We start from the raw sequence: 18,801 nt of genomic DNA, 5'->3' as shown, positions 1-18,801 counted from the left end.
GATCACAAAATCACACCAAAATCGATGATACCTTGTTACAAGTCTTGTGACCTCACGGTGATCACAAAATCGCACCAAAATCGATGATACATTGTTACAAGTCTTGTGACCTCAGGGAGATCACAAAATCACACCAATACCTTGTTACAAGTCTTGTGACCTCAGGGAGATCACAAAATCACACCAATACCTTGTTACAAGTCTTGTGACCTCACAGTGATCACAAAATCACACCAAAATCCATGATACCTTGTTACAAGTCTTGTGACCTCAGGGAGATCACAAAATCACACCAAAATCGATGATACCCTGTTACAAGTCTTGTGACCTCAGGTGATCACAAAATCACACCAAAATCGATGATACATTGTTACAAGTCTTGTGACCTCACGGTGATCACAAAATCACACCAAAATCGATGATACATTGTTACAAGTCTTCTGACCTCACGGTGATCACAAAATCACACCAAAATCGATGATACCTTGTTACAAGTCTTGTGACCTCATGTGATCACAAAATCACACCAAAATCGATGATACCTTGTTACAAGTCTTGTGACCTCACGGTGATTATAAAATCACACCAAAATCGATGATACCTTGTTACAAGTCTTGTGACCTCACAGTGATCACAAAATCACACCAAAATCCATGATACCTTGTTACAAGTCTTGTGACCTCAGGGAGATCACAAAATCACACCAAAATCGATGATACCCTGTTACAAGTCTTGTGACCTCACAGTGATCACAAAATCGCACCAAAATCGATGATACATTGTTACAAGTCTTGTGACCTCAGGGAGATCACAAAATCACACCAATACCTTGTTACAAGTCTTGTGACCTCATGGTGATCACAAAATCACACCAAAATCGATGATACCTTGTTACAAGTCTTGTGACCTCACGGTGATCAGAAAATCACACCAAAATCGATGATACCTTGTTACAAGTCTTGTGACCTCACGGTGATCACAAAATCACACCAAAATCGATGATACCTTGTTACAAGTCTTGTGACCTCACAGTGATCACAAAATCACACCAAAATCCATGATACCTTGTTACAAGTCTTGTGACCTCAGGGAGATCACAAAATCACACCAAAATCGATGATACCCTGTTACAAGTCTTCTGACCTCACGGTGATCACAAAATCACACCAAAATCGATGATACCTTGTTACAAGTCTTGTGACCTCATGGTGATCACAAAATCACACCAAAATCGATGATACCTTGTTACAAGTCTTGTGACCTCACGGTGATTACAAAATCACACCAAAATCGATTATACCTTGTTACAAGTCTTGTGACCTCACAGTGATCACAAAATCACACCAAAATCCATGATACCTTGTTACAAGTCTTGTGACCTCAGGGAGATCACAAAATCACACCAAAATCGATGATACCCTGTTACAAGTCTTGTGACCTCACGGTGATCACAAAATCGCACCAAAATCGATGATACATTGTTACAAGTCTTGTGACCTCAGGGAGATCACAAAATCACACCAATACCTTGTTACAAGTCTTGTGACCTCAGGGAGATCACAAAATCACACCAAAATCGATGATACCTTGTTACAAGTCTTGTGACCTCAGGATGAGGTCTCGGTAGGGTGTTCGTACTCACTTTAATGCCCAGGGTGTCCAGAATGTCAAGCTTGCACATCGGACATGTTCTGTGGTTAATCAACCATGGATCGACACAGTTCTTGTGAAAGAAATGTCTGAAAAAAATGAATTTGAAAGTGAGATCGTGTTTTGTTTCCCATTTCTTCAATAATTTGTGCGTTTGTAAATGTTGTCTGGTAATTCAATAGAACACTTTCCAATGCCATACTTGGGGAAACTACTCAATTTTGTGGGATCAAGGTTATTATAAAACAGGGAGGGATGGGGACGGATTCATTTTATCTGTCCATATTTTATCTTTCCTTTTTATTTGCAATCATTACAATTTGTCATCGGCGGAGGCATTATGTTTTTGGGTTGTCCGTCCGGCTGTCCGTCCGTCCGTGATAGGTTTTTGTTACCGCAATAACTTGAGATCGGCTGAAGGGATCTTATAGTCAAATTTGGTGCAGGTATCTATAATGAGGTAAAGATGAACCGATTCGAATTTGGGGTCACGAGGTGAAAGGCCAAAGGTCAGAGGTCATGTTAGGTAAAAATTCTGTTACTGAGCTAACTTGTGAACCAGTCATGCGATTTTCACCAAACTTGGTTTAATTATATGTTATGATGCAAAGATAAACTGATTCGATTTTGTGGTCAAGAGGTCAAAGGTCAGAGGTCATGTTAAGTCAAAATTATGTTGCCATGCCAACTCGTGAACCAGTGATGGAATTTTGAATAAACCTGGTATAAGTATATATGATGCAAAGATGAACTGATTAGATTTTGGAGTGAAGAAGTCAAAGGTCAGAGGTCATGTCAGGTAAAAATGTGATAACTTGAGAACAGCTGAAGGGATATAAATCAAACTTGGTACATGTATGTATAATGATGTAAATATGAACTGATTACATTTTGGGGTCAAGAGGTCAGAGGTCATGTTAAGTAAAAATTATGTTGCCGTGCCATAGTGTAAACAAGTGATGGGATGTTAAACAAACTTGGTATAAGTAAGTATATATGATGCAAAGATGAACTGATTGGATTATGGCATCAACAGATCAAAGGTCAGAGGTCATGTCAGGTAAAAATGTGATAACTTGAGGACAGCTGAAGGGATATAAATCAAACTTGGTACAAATATGTATAATGATATCACCCCCACGTTCTTGTTGAATCCTCCGCACACTCTGACTCACCCCAGCCTATATTAGCCACCGTACCTATCCCTTCTCTCCCTTTTGCTCCGATGAAGGGTTGCATGAGGGGGCATTATCAATAAATTCATCACAGTTGGAAGAGGGGGCAGACTTTGCACAAAGTAGTGAGGGAGGGAGGACTGTGGGTAGAGAGTAAAGATGGAGAAAAGTGAGAAGAAGCAGACAGGAAGTTCAAGCACACCCTGGGTGATCACATTGCCCAAGTGCCCAAACAAGCAACACCAAAGTGGATATATGAAGACGTACGGATCTTGCAGGCACAGTAACGGACCAACTAACATTTTACTACAATTTAACAAAGAAAATTGATCTGGTCAGCCCAACCGAGCTTAAGAGAAGTGAAGGCAACCATCACTTACCTATCCCTTCAACCATCACTGCTTAAGACAACCATCACTGCAACACTGCACCGATCTGGGCTTTATGGCAGAGTGGCCAGACGGAAGCCAAACAGTTCAATCTTGGTTTCATCAGACCACAGAATCTTGTTTCTCACAGTCTGAGAGTCCTTCAGGTGCTTTTTTGCAAACTCCAAGCGGGCTTTCTTGTGTCTTTCACTGAGGAGAGGCTTCCGTCTGGCCACTCTGCCATAAAGCCCAGATCGGTGCAGTGTTGCAGTGATGGTTGTCCTTCTGGAAGTTTCTCCCATCTCCACACAGGATCTCTGGAGCTCACCCAGAGTGACCATCGGGTTCTTGGTCACCTCTCTTACCAAGGCCCTTCTCCCCCGATTGCTCAGTTTGGCCGGGCGGCCAGCTCGAGGAAGAGTCCTGGTTGTTCCAAACTTCTTCCATTTAAGAATTATGGAGGCCACTGTGCTCTTGGGAACCTTCAATGCAGCAGAGATTTTTTTGTAGGCTTCCCCAGATCTGTGCCTCGACACAATCCTGTCTCTGAGCTCTGCAGGCAGTTCCTTCGACCTCATGGCTTGGTTTTTGCTCTGATATGCATTGTCAGCTGTGAGACCTTATATAGACAGGTGTGTGCCTTTCCAAATCATGTCCAATCAATTGAATTTACCACAGGTGGACTCCAATCAAGGTGTAGAAACATCTCAAAGATGATCAAGAGAAGTGGGAGGCACCTGAGCTAAATTTCAAGTGTCATAGCAAAGGGTCTGAATACTTATGTAAATGTGATATTTCAGGTTTTTCTTTTTAATCAATTTGCAAAACTTTCTAAAATCCTGTTTTCTCTTTGTCATTTTGGGGTATTGAGTGTAGATTGATGAGGGAAAAAATGAATTTAAACGATTTCAGCATAAGGCTGCATCATAACAAAATGTGAAAAAAGTGAAGGGGTCTGAATACTTTCTGAATGCACTGTATATATATATATACATACACGCACCTTTTAGAAATAGATTACAAGCAAGGAACTAATCTGAAGTATGCTTTGGTGAGAGCCCTGGGTAGAAGTCAGTGCTGTATACCAAAATAAAAGCAGAAAAAAACATACACTCTAGTTCAACACCATTCTGTTTCATTGTGGATTTTCCCAACACCATTCTGCAAACCGTGTCGATTGGACATGAAAAAACCTTCTCAAATGTGTTGATGAAACACAGCATTTGTGAAACTCTAAAAACAGCATCTAATTTGTTACCCCCTCCCTCAGCGATCCCGTGAAGAGGTTTCCTTGTTTCAGAGCCAGGTGAAGGTTCTGCCAGTTTTCCCTCTTCTTCTTCTTCGTAACCTTCAACATTTAGTGGCTCTCTGTTCATGACGAATCTCAGTAAAAAAAATTCTCACAAGGAAGTAGCAATGAAGACGTATCTCACTTGCAAGGTAAAACTCGAACCTCCTCAGATGATTTGTAGCCCTCGATACAGACAGCGCAGCTATCAAAGTCTGCTTCCGTTTCCTGGAGACAAAGGAAAAGTTGTCTGGTCAAGAACACACCAGGAAAATGTGAGAATATGCATTCCAGAAACGATGTTAGCGGATTATTGGAGGCAAACATATTTCAGACAAGGATGTTCTTATTCTACAATTGATTTGTATTCACAGGCCACACTTGAAAGTCACCGCGCACGTATTCCGCAATATCATATTTGTGGGCATGTTGGCACACCCACAGAGGGAAATGTGTGCTGTGTTGCCGAATGGTTGGCCTGGGACTTTGATGCGGTACTGCCTGAAGCTTTGGCAATGGGTTAAAGGGCACCGCATCAGCAATTGGCAATGAATTCCTGAGATAATTGTGCACCCTATCGACGTGACCTTTATTCTCCCCTCCGCTGGTCCAACCTGGCGCTGCCGGGCATGTTTGAACTGCGAGCAGGAGTTGTTGGGTTTTTTCATCACTGGAGCTTCTCCCAGGGCTGGGACATTCCCATTGGTGATCAGATCACTGCGACCTGGCAACCTCAACCTTCAATCATGCTTCATTCCATGGTTTTCCTTTTGTATACAAAGTCGAGGCTCACGTAAGAGGTTGAATACAGATTAGAATGGGGAGGGGGGAATGGGACACAACAACCTGGAAAGGAAAAGGGACTTGGGGGAAGGTTAATGACAGTGGAGAATATCATGAACATGAATGGCAGATGCCATGTTGAAGCCCTGGAGAGAAGATTGCGGTTGAACCAACTAAGTAGCAGGGTGGGAGAAAAGGGGAACAAGTGAGTGGAGGTGATGAGTGAGCGTGGATTCTTTATTGTTTCACTAGATATTGGTTACTGGCAGACAGTGTACACCTGCAGGAGGGCAGACAGAAATTAAAGGACAGAGGGTGCAAGGCCAGGGAGGAGGCAGTAGACGACAGATGCCACCGACCTGTCTATGGTGTGGGAACAACAGGCCCAGAGACAGCTTCATCACGAGCAATTCTAACGATGTTGATGGGTTTGGTCTCCATGGCATCAATATGTGAAAGGTGTGAGACAGGGGTACCAGCCCAAAGTGGAGAGCAGTACTCTGTTGATCTGCGGATGAAACCTTGTAAGTTGATGGAGCTCAGATATTTCAGGGAAAGATTTGGCACATTGGAGGATGCCCAGTCGGGGGTTTGACTTGGGTGCCAACACTGCAGTTTGCCCACGAAAGATCATGGCTGATAGTGAGGCTCAAAAGTTTGTGTGACTGAACTTCTTCATGAGATTTGTTGAGGAAGTAGATAATAAGGTTCGTCAGACGGTCTTTTTTGGTGAGACATTGCGAGATCTGTTGGTGTTGGAAGCCATATTTGAAGTGTTTGATGAGCTCTTGATTTTATCGAGGATGCAGAGAGTGAAGAGGCAGCTGCGTGCCTATCTGAAAGATGAGGGACGTCACGGCACATGGTGGAGGCGGCTTCGTGCCTATCTGAAAGATGAGGGACGTCATTGCACAGGGTGAAGAGGCGGCTTTGTGCCTATCTGAAAGATGAGGGACGTCACGGCACAGGGTGAAGAGGCGGCTTCGTGCCTATCTGAAGGATGAGGGAAGTCACGGCACAGGGTGAAGAGGCGGCTTCGTGCCTATCTGAAAGATGAGGGACGTCACGGCACAGGGTGAAGAGGCGGCTTCGTGCCTATCTGAAGGATGAGGGAAGTCACGGCACAGGGTGAAGAGGCGGCTTCGTGCCTATCTGAAAGATGAGGGACGTCACGGCACATGGTGGAGGCGGCTTCGTGCCTATCTGAAAGATGAGGGACGTCATTGCACAGGGTGAAGAGGCGGCTTCGTGCCTATCTGAAGGATGAGGGATGTCACGGCACAGGGTGAAGAGGCGGCTTCGTGCCTATCTGAAGGATGAGGGAAGTCACGGCACAGGGTGAAGAGGCGGCTTCGTGCCTATCTGAAGGATGAGGGACGTCACGGCACAGGGTGAAGAGGCGGCTTCATGCCTATCTGAAGGATGAGGGACGTCACGGCACAGGGTGAAGAGGCGGCTTCATGCCTATCTGAAGGATGAGGGACGTCATGGCACAGGGTGAAGAGGCGGCTTCGTGCCTATCTGAAAGATGAGGCACGTCACGGCACAGGGTGAAGAGGCGGCTTCGGGCCTATCTGAAGGATGAGGGATGTCATGGCACATGGAGAAGAGGCGGCTTCGTGCCTATCTGAAGGATGAGGGATGTCACGGCACAGGGTGAAGAGGCGGCTTCGTGCCTATCTGAAGGATGAGGGATGTCACGGCACAGGGTGAAGAGGCGGCTGCGTGCCTATCTGAAATATGAGGGACGTCATTGCACAGGGTGAAGCGGCAGCTTCGTGCCTATCTGAAGGATGAGGGATGTCATGGCACATGGTGAAGAGGCGGCTTCGTGCCTATCTGAAGGATGAGGGACGTCACGGCACAGGGGTGAAGAGGCGGCTTCGTACCTATGTGAAAGATGAGGGACGTCACGTTACAGGGTGAAGAGGCGGCTTCGTGCCTATCTGAAGGATGAGGGACGTCACGGCACAGGGTGAAGAGGCGGCTTCATGCCTATGTGAAAGATGAGGGAAGTCACGGCACAGGGTGAAGAGGCGGCTTCGTGCCTATCTGAAGGATGAGGGATGTCATGGCACATGGTGAAGAGGCGGCTTCATGCCTATCTGAAGGATGAGGGATGTCACGGCACAGGGTGAAGAGGCGGCTTCGTGCCTATCTGAAAGATGAGGGACGTCATGGCACAGGGTGAAGAGGCGGCTTCGTGCATATCTGAAGGATGAGGGATGTCATGGCACATGGTGAAGAGGCGGTTTCGTGCCTATCTGAAGGATGAGGAACGTCACGGCACAGGGTGAAGAGGCGGCTTCGTGCCTATCTGAAGGATGAGGGACGTCACGGCACAGGGTGAAGAGGCGGCTGCGTGCCTATCTGAAGGATGAGGGATGTCATGGCACACGGTGAAGAGGCGGCTTCGTGCCTATCTGAAGGATGAGGGATGTCACGGCACAGGGTGAAGAGGCGGCTTGGTGCCTATCTGATGGATGAGGGACGTCACGGCGCATGGTGAAGAGGCGGCTTGGTGCCTATCTGAAGGATGAGGGACGTCACGGCACAGGGTTAAGAGGCGGCTTCATGCCTATCTGAAGGATGAGGGACGTCACGGCACAGGGTGAGGAGGCGGCTTCGTGCCTATCTGAAGGATGAGGGATGTCACGGCACAGGGTGAAGAGGCGGCTTCGTGCCTATCTGAAGGATGAGGGACGTCACGGCACAGGGTGAAGAGGCGGCTTCGTGCCTATCTGAAAGATGAGGGACGTCATGGCACAGGGTGAAGAGGCGGCTTCGTGCCTATCTGAAGGATGAGGGACGTCATGGCACAGGGTGAAGAGGCGGCTTCGTGCCTATCTGAAGGATGAGGGATGTCACGGCACAGGGTGAAGAGGCGGCTTCATGCCTATCTGAAGGATGAGGGATGTCACGGCACAGGGTTAAGAGGCGGCTTCGTGCCTATCTGAAGGATGAGGGATGTCACGGCACAGGGTGAAGAGGCGGCTTCGTGCCTATCTGAAGGATGAGGGATGTCATGGCACAGGGTGAAGAGGCGGCTTCGTGCCTATCTGAAGGATGAGGGACGTCATGGCACAGGGTGAAGAGGCGGCTTCGTGCCTATCTGAAGGATGAGGGATGTCATGGCACAGGGTGAAGAGGCGGCTTCGTGCCTATCTGAAGGATGAGGGATGTCACGGCACAGGGTTAAGAGGCGGGTTCATGCCTATCTGAAGGATGAGGGATGTCACGGCACAGGGTTAAGAGGCGGCTTCGTGCCTATCTGAAGGATGAGGGATGTCACGGCACAGGGTGAAGAGGCGGCTTCGTGCCTATCTGAAAGATGAGGGACGTCACGGCACAGGGTGAAGAGGCGGCTTCGTGCCTATCTGAAGGATGAGGGATGTCACGGCACAGGGTGAAGAGGCGGCTTCATGCCTATCTGAAAGATGAGGGACGTCATGGCACAGGGTGAAGAGGCGGCTTCGTGCCTATCTGAAGGATGAGGGATGTCACGGCACAGGGTGAAGAGGCGGCTTCATGCCTATCTGAAGGATGAGGGATGTCACGGCACAGGGTGAAGAGGCGGCTTCATGCCTATCTGAAAGATGAGGGACGTCACGGCACAGGGTGGAGTCAACAGCAAAAAGATGGTGATCCAGTGCAACTTCTTATCTCTTCATTTTTTAATTAATAAATCTTTGTCATATTTATATTATTTTGCCCTCTTATCCCCAACTGTCATATTATACAGTATACGGTACTGTTGATTTTAACTGGAGTTTTACAGCTTTTCGTTAAAAACTTTTTTGACTCATTTATTCAGTTTCCTGACTTTCACTTTGTTATTCCTATCTTTTTTCTCCTTCAGTAACATTTCAGAATCTGTTCTGAATAATCTTAATATTAACAAATCTTTATTTGTAGTCGACTATAATCCTCCAAAGCATTCGATGGGTTAGGTCTCCATGGCATTAGGCCATGGGCCACATATGGTCCACGAGCATCCCCCCCACCTCTAAACCAAACCAACTTTTTTTGAAGCCCAGAGGCATACTAAACACGATTCCAAATGTTACCAAGAAAAATTTAGGGATGCAATGCCCATTTCGGCTCAACAAAGTAGGGTACCCTCATAATTATGCCGACGCTCTCCGACGTCGACCGAACTTTGACTACTGATTATAATCTTCCACCAGAGGCCTCAAATAGCTCCTATTTCAATATATGATATACCAAATGAAAGATTATGAGCTGTTCTTTTTGAATATGTGGTAAATGAAACTATTGGGACAACTAGTTAAATAAACAGCTCTGCGGAACACAATAATTCAACCCGCGACTGCTTCTTCAATGAAATATTGGTATTTATTTCACAATCAGATTTTTTAACATTTATTTACATGGAAACTTTTCAATGTTGTATTAATCTCTTCATCGTGTATTACATTTGCTTTCAGGCGATACCTTCATATTTTTTCTAACAATAGTCTAGTAGGAAGACTAGGTCCCTCTGCACCCCCCGGAGATATACTTCTAATCAGTGTTTCTAGATTGGAAAAAATGTGTAGAAAATGACTAGCTATGGCCCCAAGCTGAAAAAATGTCCCACATACCATTTTTATGCAAATTACTGCTGCAAATTTTATGCAAAATTATGCAAATTTTATGCAAATTTTTGATGAGGAGTAGAGTTGAGGGGTCTTTGAGGGCTTCATCGAGGTGCTCTCGGTTGCAAGACTGGGTCATTCTGAGAAGCACAGCAGGGTCAGAGATCATGATGTTCTCCTCCTCAGTGAATCTCTCCATCAACAGCCTCTCCATTGCCTCACACACTGTTTTGAGGCAAAAGAGGGACTTTGCGTAGGCCTTTCCACTGAGAACACCTTTGAGAGATCCACTTGTTACTAGTTGTGCCTCAAAGAGAATCTCTGCATATCCAGAACCACGCATCTTGTGTCCAGTGAGCATCCCGATGTAGTTCATGGATGTGTGGAAGGGTCCAATCGTTACTACATGACTAGCAAATTCATTTGGCCAGCGCCAGATGATGGGAAGGGCTTTCATGCAGACACCCAGATCAAATGTATTCAGGACCCATCTCTGACCCACCTCAGCAGTTGCTGCCTCGGAACGCTTCAGTAGCTCACGAACAACTGCGTTGTCTGTGATCGGTTGGTGGATAGGCGTGCAGTAGTCGACTGTTGATTTGCTGGGTGGGGGAGAACCAGTTGCAGAGGTGAAACCCCCTAGCCCAGGCACAGGCTGCAGGCCATTGCCATGCCATGCAGGCACCAGGCACAGACCGATCACAGACAACGCAGTTGTTCGTGAGCTACTGAAGCGTTCCGAGGCAGCAACTGCTGAGGTGGGTCAGAGATGGGTCCTGAATACATTTGATCTGGGTGTCTGCATGAAAGCCCTTCCCATCATCTGGCGCTGGCCAAATGAATTTGCTAGTCATGTAGTAACGATTGGACCCTTCCACACATCCATGAACTACATCGGGATGCTCACTGGACACAAGATGCGTGGTTCTGGATATGCAGAGATTCTCTTTGAGGCACAACTAGTAACAAGTGGATCTCTCAAAGGTGTTCTCAGTGGAAAGGCCTACGCAAAGTCCCTCTTTTGCCTCAAAACAGTGTGTGAGGCAATGGAGAGGCTGTTGATGGAGAGATTCACTGAGGAGGAGAACATCATGATCTCTGACCCTGCTGTGCTTCTCAGAATGACCCAGTCTTGCAACCGAGAGCACCTCGATGAAGCCCTCAAAGACCCCTCAACTCTACTCCTCATCAAAAATTTGCATAAAATTTGCATAATTTTGCATAAAATTTGCAGCAGTAATTTGCATAAAAATGGTATGTGGGACATTTTTTCAGCTTGGGGCCATAGCTAGTCATTTTCTACACATTTTTTCCAATCTAGAAACACTGATTAGAAGTATATCTCCGGGGGGTGCAGAGGGACCTAGTCTTCCTACTAGACTACAAGAGCCAATCTGAAATAACAGCCATTTGAATGTTTTAGATTCAACGTTGTGGAACGTTAACATGCACTATATTGAATCCAGTTATGCAGGCAATACCCATCGGCATGATCCCGTAATGTTTTTATATGCATTGTAATTAATTGATTCACTTTTTAGATCACAAGAAAAATTGTCACTAGCTAGCAAAATCCAAATTTGCCACCAAAAGTGACATGACAGTGCCCTCTCCTACAACTATGGGGATTGTCACTAAAAGAAATGAATATGTAACCCATGCCTATTTTAGTTGCATTTCAGATTCATTTTCCACAAATGAATGTTTTAAATACATAGTTAAGATCTCTCCTCAATATGGAAGAAAACAGGTAACAACCATTTGAATTAATTAAGTTTAACTGCTGTCAATTTACATATTTAAGTTTTCTATTTGCAGATTATACTAATTATAAATAATGGATATCTTGATATATGGATAAATAACCCCTGTTATTAACTTAAGCAAAATAGTAACTGCTTTTTTAATTCTTATTTTATGTGTACTTTCAGATGCGAGTAGGACTTAGACTGCGATGCTGACATCTATACTTGGAGAACCGTGCATCTAACCATGGCTTCGACATCCCACAAGAAGCGAAAGCATTGTACATCTGACACGGAACCCATTTGCATCATACACGTACCAGGGCTGAAGTATGGACCAATACAGCTGATGACGAATGTAAAGGATCCGGAACTGAAGATGGAAAAGTTGAAGGAGATCAAGCGTAGAAGAATGGCTGAACCTCAAGATTCACCCTATCGACTTGAAGAATCATGCAGAAAACTACCTGACATTATTGAAGAAGTGCATGGTTTTCACCGGGAATGCTATCAACGTTTTACGATGAATCTGAACCGCTTAAAAGAAGCAGAAACATCATCTTTGCCAGAATCCCGATCAACCCGCCGATCATCTAGTGATCACATTATCTTCCATGCTGATTGTATCTTCTGCAGATCAGAAGCAAGAAAGAAAGTAAAAATCCAAGGCAGCTGGACAACCGAAGGCCTCATAGACTTTGAACGGGAAGGCTGGAAACATGTCATTGATGTAGCAGAGGTGAGAAATGATGAAACTCTCCTTTTACGCATCAGGGGGCATGACCTCTTTGCATGTGAAGCAAAGTTTCACAGGTCATGTCGAAACAGATACACACAGAACCCTGAAAAATGGCGAAGTGATCGACTTGATGAACAAGAGAGACAGCGTGAAGTAGAAAAAGCTCACCAGATGGCAATGGCAGAAGTGACAAAAGTGGTTGACAAAGAAATTATTGCTGAGAAGAAAATTATGAAGCTATCTGTCTTGCTGAAGGTCTACACCAATAGGCTTCAGGACAGTCCACACCCGAATCCCAACTTCAGGAGCACCAACCTCAAGAAGAAGCTCGAGAAATATGATGCTTACCAAAGGAGCCTGGGATTTTGTCAAATGGGAGATTTCCAATCATACTTGGTATACAATACTCAAATTAATGTCGATTCAGCTGTTCGAAAAGCCTATCAATTAGCTTCAGAAGACACAGTTGCACTTGTCGGCACACAAATGCACCAGTCAATACAAGAGGCATACAATAACTCTACAGAGGTCAAATGGCCACCAACAGCTCAAGACTTTACCAACAACCAGATAGTAATTCCAGCAGAAATTGAACGTTTCTTACTCTATGCGATAACTGGCAAAGCAGTTCATACATCAGCAAGAGTTCATAGACTTGTTCAGTCAATAGGTCAAGACCTCTGTCGAGCGGCAACAAATGGATCATGGAAGCACCCAAAGCACATACTTCTGTGTATGACTATTCGGCACCTGTTTCGGAGTGAGAAGCTAGTAACACTCTTAAATCGTCTTGGTCATTGTGAGAGTTACAGCTTTTCTTTGGAGCTCGAGACAGCATTGGCTGAGGCTGTGACTGAAACATCCTCAATGCTGTCAAGTCAGATCGTAAGGTCACCCACAGCACCCAGTGTATTTCACTCAGAATTCGACAACTTTGACCAATTGCTTAATGATATGACTGGCAAGTCCTCTGTCCACACTGCTCATGGGATCATGCTCCAAGATATCGAAGGATCTGAGACAGGTGGTTCAAAACCAGAAATCCCAGCACTACCAAAGAACAAGCAACGATGATGATGCACTCATGGCTGAGAACAGTACCCTGGATGGAGATGAAACAGACAGTGACATAGAATGAACACTAAATCATGTTTATCCATGTTTCAAATTTGTCTATAATGTAATTGATTAACCAGATGTGTTCCTGTGTTTTATGTTATATTTGATATGTATAATTCAAAATGAAATGTCTGTGTGTCTGTGACCGCCGATGGCTGTGGGCATCACACCCGGGCAAACGGCTTATTGGTGGGTGGGTGTGTGTGTGTGTGTGTGTGTGTGTGTGTAGGTGTGTGTGTTTAGGGGTGTGTGTGTGTGTGGTTTTTTTAGTATTGTGTGTGTAACAAACATGTTTAGCAGAATATGTGTACATTCTCTTTGTCAAAGCTTTGAGGGTTAAGCGATTTTTGGCACTATGTGATGGCCATATTGGATAGAGTCACAACTATTGATTAAAATAAATAAACATGTTTGCTTAGTATCTTGTATTCTCAACAAAAGAAATTTAAAATCAGTTTAGTATATATGCATATAAAAACGTTATGTAATATAGGTATTGCTGTGCAACTGGATTGTTAATATAGTACATGTTAACGTTCCAAAACGTTGAATCTAAAACATTCAAATGGCTGTTATTTCAGATTGGCTCTTGTTAGAAAAAATATGAAGGTATCGCCTGAAAGCAAATGTAATACACGATGAAGAGATTAATACAACATTGAAAAGTTTCCATGTAAATAAATGTTAAAAAATCTGATTGTGAAATAAATACCAATATTTCATTGAAGAAGCAGTCGCGGGTTGAATTATTGTGTTCCGCAGAGCTGTTTATTTAACTAGTTGTCCCAATAGTTTCATTTACCACATATTCAAAAAGAACAGCTCATAATCTTTCATTTGGTATATCATATATTGAAATAGGAGCTATTTGAGGCCTCTGGTGGAAGATTATAATCAGTAGTCAAAGTTCGGTCGACGTCGGAGAGCGTCGGCATAATTATGAGGGTACCCTACTTTGTTGAGCCGAAATGGGCATTGCATCCCTAAATTTTTCTTGGTAACATTTGGAATCGTGTTTAGTATGCCTCTGGGCTTCAAAAAAAGTTGGTTTGGTTTAGAGGTGGGGGGGATGCTCGTGGACCATATGTGGCCCATGGCCTATCAATATGTGAATTGATGGGCCACCCTAAAAGGCCAAAGGCCTGCACAGATGCACTACATATAATTCATAGCAGAGGATTTCTTGATTTGATTTCTAAACTCCAACCTTAAAAAAATGCCCTAATGGAATCCTACAGAATTTCTGTAGAATTATTGAATCCATTAGGTATCTTATATAAGATTCCAAGAGAACATTTTGGTATGAGCATATAAATCATTGCGAATTCCTTTGAGCACCATCTGAACAAAACTATATTTGTCACAGCTGCCATCACAGGTGACAGATATTATTGGCCTTTTAGAAGTTTATAAAGTAGAGGGGGGAGAGAGAGTGGGGTCTCCATTTTGGTAATGTGTTTTGCGCCATCTAGAGGACCGGGGGTCAACTGCAAAAATATTGTTAAATATTTCATGTGTCACCCAATATTGATTGCATATACAAAGCTTCATTAAAAATATATTTTAAAATGTGTTCATAATTACATCTTACTATAATTCACCAAATGTCCGTCCATCTGTCTGTCTGTCCGTCCGTTCGAAGGTACCACAAAAGCTGCTGAACCAATCACAACGATATTTTGGGAGGGTAATCCTGGGTTCTCCAGGAGTAAAATAGGCTATATTGTTTTTCAATTTCAGCTTTGGCCTCCAGCATTCTCAGGTTTGGACTCCCACATATTACATTCGCGTTCGCATAACGTTCATTGTGACGATGTTTTCATTGTGACGATGTTGTTTTCCCGGGTGCCGCATAAACGGCTGCACAGATCGTTGCACGGCTGCACCGATCGGACTCGGTGACCTCGGACAAAGACCTTTTATAAGGACATGGGTTGAATCCCTGCTTGAGAGAATTCCATCCCCCTCCCCGCCATCACGGCCGTCTCTCCAACTCACAATCCCACGAGATATGCGGAAAGGACGACCCAAAACCAATATAAACATCATTCGTATATAAACATCATTAAAAGTAAATAATGACCTCGGCCAAAGTTCAAACGACGTTTAATCTCTACATGAGAGAATTACACATAGCTATTTGGGCGGTGTATACGCTAACAGATCGCTGTCTCCATCGATCTTGCCAAGGCCGTAACAGCTATTGGCTCAAAATCCTTTTAACTGTCGATTTGGTAGTTTTTACAATGAAGGAAACACATATCGGGAGTACATACGACATCGGGAGTACTAACTGCACGCGTCTTCAGTATCAAGCTTAAATCTCGCATGGCGGATCTGAACAGCGGAATGCTTGGAGAAGTGGTGGGCTACTTCGCCATGAAGGAGGATCAGAAACGTGGACTCCCACACTGCCACATCCTGCTGATACTTGCTCCCGCATGACGTTATTTTCACAAACGGCTGCACCGATCGAGATTTAACGGATGTTTATATAAATCGTTTAAAAGAAAAAAAAAAGCCTTCAATTTCCGATATTTCGCCTTTTCATTTGGGCCTCCCAATTGAAGCCCCGCCCCTAGGGCGGGTACCGTTGCTAGTTTTTAAAATGGGCCAAAAACATGCTGCTCTTGCACTTTCGTGCCATGTGGTGATCATAACGACCAAGGACCAAGTTTGGTGAATTTCTGCCGAACAGTTTAGGAGGAGATAACGTGACGGATGGAAGGACAGAGCTGATTGCAATATAGTTTTTTTCAAAAAGTGTGGGGATAATGGATGACAAAATGGATGCTGAGTATGCAGAATTGTCATGTTAGGCAAGGAAGAACTTACCCGATCCCCCTTCTTTATTGTTCTTGAAGGAAGTTGACTAATTGCCTTCTTGGCTGCATCTTCCAGCAGTCTCTAGGAAAATTGGAAAGAAGAGTATAAAGTGAAACAACAGCTCCTTCACCATATACATATAACATATACAAGGAAGAAAGAAACAAAATGAAGGCAACTAATAACTTGCATCAAAGATAACTCTACTCATCTTGCAGAAATCTTGCAACAACTTGCAACAACTTAAACGCGCTCCAGGGACACAGTGATGCGAGTATTTAGAGCTCGATGAACCGAATCGCGATTTAATAAAACTGAATAGCATAATAGTCAATTGTGCCCTGAAAGCAAGTCAGAAAACAACACCTGGCTTACAAACAAGCTTAAAAAATTATAATTATACCGGGAAATAAGGAGTGGAAGGGTCGACCACAAGAACAATTCCTAGACAGGAGAACACGACTCGGTCGCGTATCTTTGAATCTCATTTCGATGGGATGAACACAGATCAGAGCATTTTCATGTCGATCACATTCGGCCTGGTTTTTACATCTCCTTTGTGTATGTAACTATTCCAGGCAACCCGATAACACGCCGGATATCTAGTGATAATATGCCTATAATAGAGGCAGGTTAAGGCTTTGGGAGGGGGGCACTTAATATAGGGGGGCCCTTGTGGCCTCGGCCTCATTGCCAGCACATTCAATTAAAAGCTTGGATACATACATATATCTCTTATATGATAGTTGTAAATGGTAAATATTATTAAAAAGGCAGTCTGACTTAATCTGTAACTAATTTGAACATTCCAATTCCAAACAAACAGGAAAAAAAATGTTGTTGTTTTTCGAGAAAATATTTTCACTCTTTGATTAAAGAAATCATTCAGGCTCATACCATACCTTTAACTTTATTCATGTAAACATACCTTCAAGTAGAGCGGTACTCGGTAGAGCGCATACCTCCACCAGGCTGATCAGCTTACGTTTTGTAACCCACTGATAGGTCGGATCTGGATTGGGACCTGAACCAAAATCGAATCGCCTTGTTCTTGTCATCGAACCAACTCGTCCACCAAGTTTTGTCATAACTCATCCACAACTTAAGAAATTTAAAAAACCTCTTGTATCCAGATCCAGATCTTCACCAAAACTGAATCGATTCGGTCTTGTCACACACCTAACCTCTCGACCAAATTTCGTCCACATCTGTCCACAACGTTTTTGAGATATCTTGCTCACAGACAAAAAACAGCCAAACAGACAGACAGGGGCAAAACATAACCTCTGTCCACCTTTGGGGACATAGGTAAAAATTTAAAACTATAAAGATATGTAATAATATATTGATTACATATACAGTGTAAATAAATTACTGTAGACGTTCTGATGATGAACTGTCATCAATCTTTAAGAAACTACAAAAGAACAAAAATGTGTCTTTCACTTGAGTTTTCAGGAGACATATCTTCCTTTGGCAAGCTGAATAATTTATTGAGGAGATACTTATTTTATTTATCCAGATCTTGTGGATAATCCACAGTTGATTTGGTAGCCTCTTCCTTTTTATGCATCCGTAACTGGGGGTAATTTAGACACATGTAATTTTTTTCTCATGGAAACCAGGGGGGCCCCCATGACTAGGAGGGGGGCAGCACAATGCCCTTAAGCCCCTACGTTAATCCGGCTCTGCCCTCACCGTGCGCCTACGTCTACCTTCCTTCCTGGGACACCATCTTGTGTATGCAGTGACTTCACTATATCTTCTGAAAGCAGGCGGTGTACAATCATCTCATGTCAACCCCATCATTGTCCGCAGTATTTATTACACCCATTAACCCTTCCTAACCCAACTGTCTTACTTGCAGGTTACTGTTTCCTTCCCTCCTCTGTATCCTCTTTTTCTGTTTCTTCATTCCTTACATCATTGTGTCCAAGAGTTGCCTCACTGCCCGATTGTCAGTTCATACCCTCCATCATCTTCCTCTTCAATTAGTGTTTCATAGAAAAAACAAATGCACCAGACAGAAGTCATCGATGTCTTCTTCTTCTTCCTCTATTTAATTTTGTTTAATCAGAACTGAGTCCTTTTTCAAAGTTTAAAGATTTTTTTTTACATCACACGATTGATTTAACGTTTCAAATTAGAATTTTTAAATTTTTAAAATCCAACTTACATTGAAATGCCACTAAGCGATTATAAATCAACTGTATGGAACCTGTGTGGCATACTGAAAACATGGCACCCGGCATGACAGACTGGCGTGGGATGAGATGTAATGGCAAACCCCATGCGGTCACCTGGTGTCAGGGTCCAATCATAGGCTTGGCACGTGACCCGGCATACCGATGTGGGCGCCACGCGATCACACTTCCCCCACGACACACAAACATGAACATCAGCCAAAACAAAATGTCACCGGGTCACCCGACGACATGAAAGATGTGGATGAACGCATCAAGTTTCATCTCTTGTGTCCTCGCAATGTGCTGCCAATGCATTCGCATTCA

The 18,801-nt window shown here is 43.9% G+C and overlaps 1 protein-coding gene across 2 annotated transcripts in view; it reads right to left on the bottom strand.

Moving 5' to 3' along the window:
- Window positions 1-18,801, bottom strand: part of LOC137437973 (RING finger protein 150) — an 89,214-nt gene that overhangs the window by 19,862 nt on the left and 50,551 nt on the right. For both annotated transcript variants that reach the window (XM_068132779.2, XM_078766732.1), the window contains exons 3-5: window positions 16,301-16,372; window positions 4,627-4,709; window positions 1,643-1,739 (exon numbers count right to left, since the gene is read on the bottom strand). In XM_068132779.2, the coding sequence (XP_067988880.1) occupies window positions 1,643-1,739; window positions 4,627-4,709; window positions 16,301-16,372 (252 nt within the window). The remainder of the gene's footprint in view (window positions 1-1,642; window positions 1,740-4,626; window positions 4,710-16,300; window positions 16,373-18,801) is intronic.

The sequence above is a fragment of the Myxine glutinosa genome, chromosome 12 (assembly GCF_964187855.1).
Source record: "Myxine glutinosa chromosome 12, kmMyxGlut1.1, whole genome shotgun sequence".
In the NCBI taxonomy this organism is placed as follows: domain Eukaryota; kingdom Metazoa; phylum Chordata; class Myxini; order Myxiniformes; family Myxinidae; genus Myxine; species Myxine glutinosa.
The sequence above is the reverse complement of the archived record's forward strand: the minus strand, read 5'-3'. Positions and strand labels throughout refer to the sequence as shown.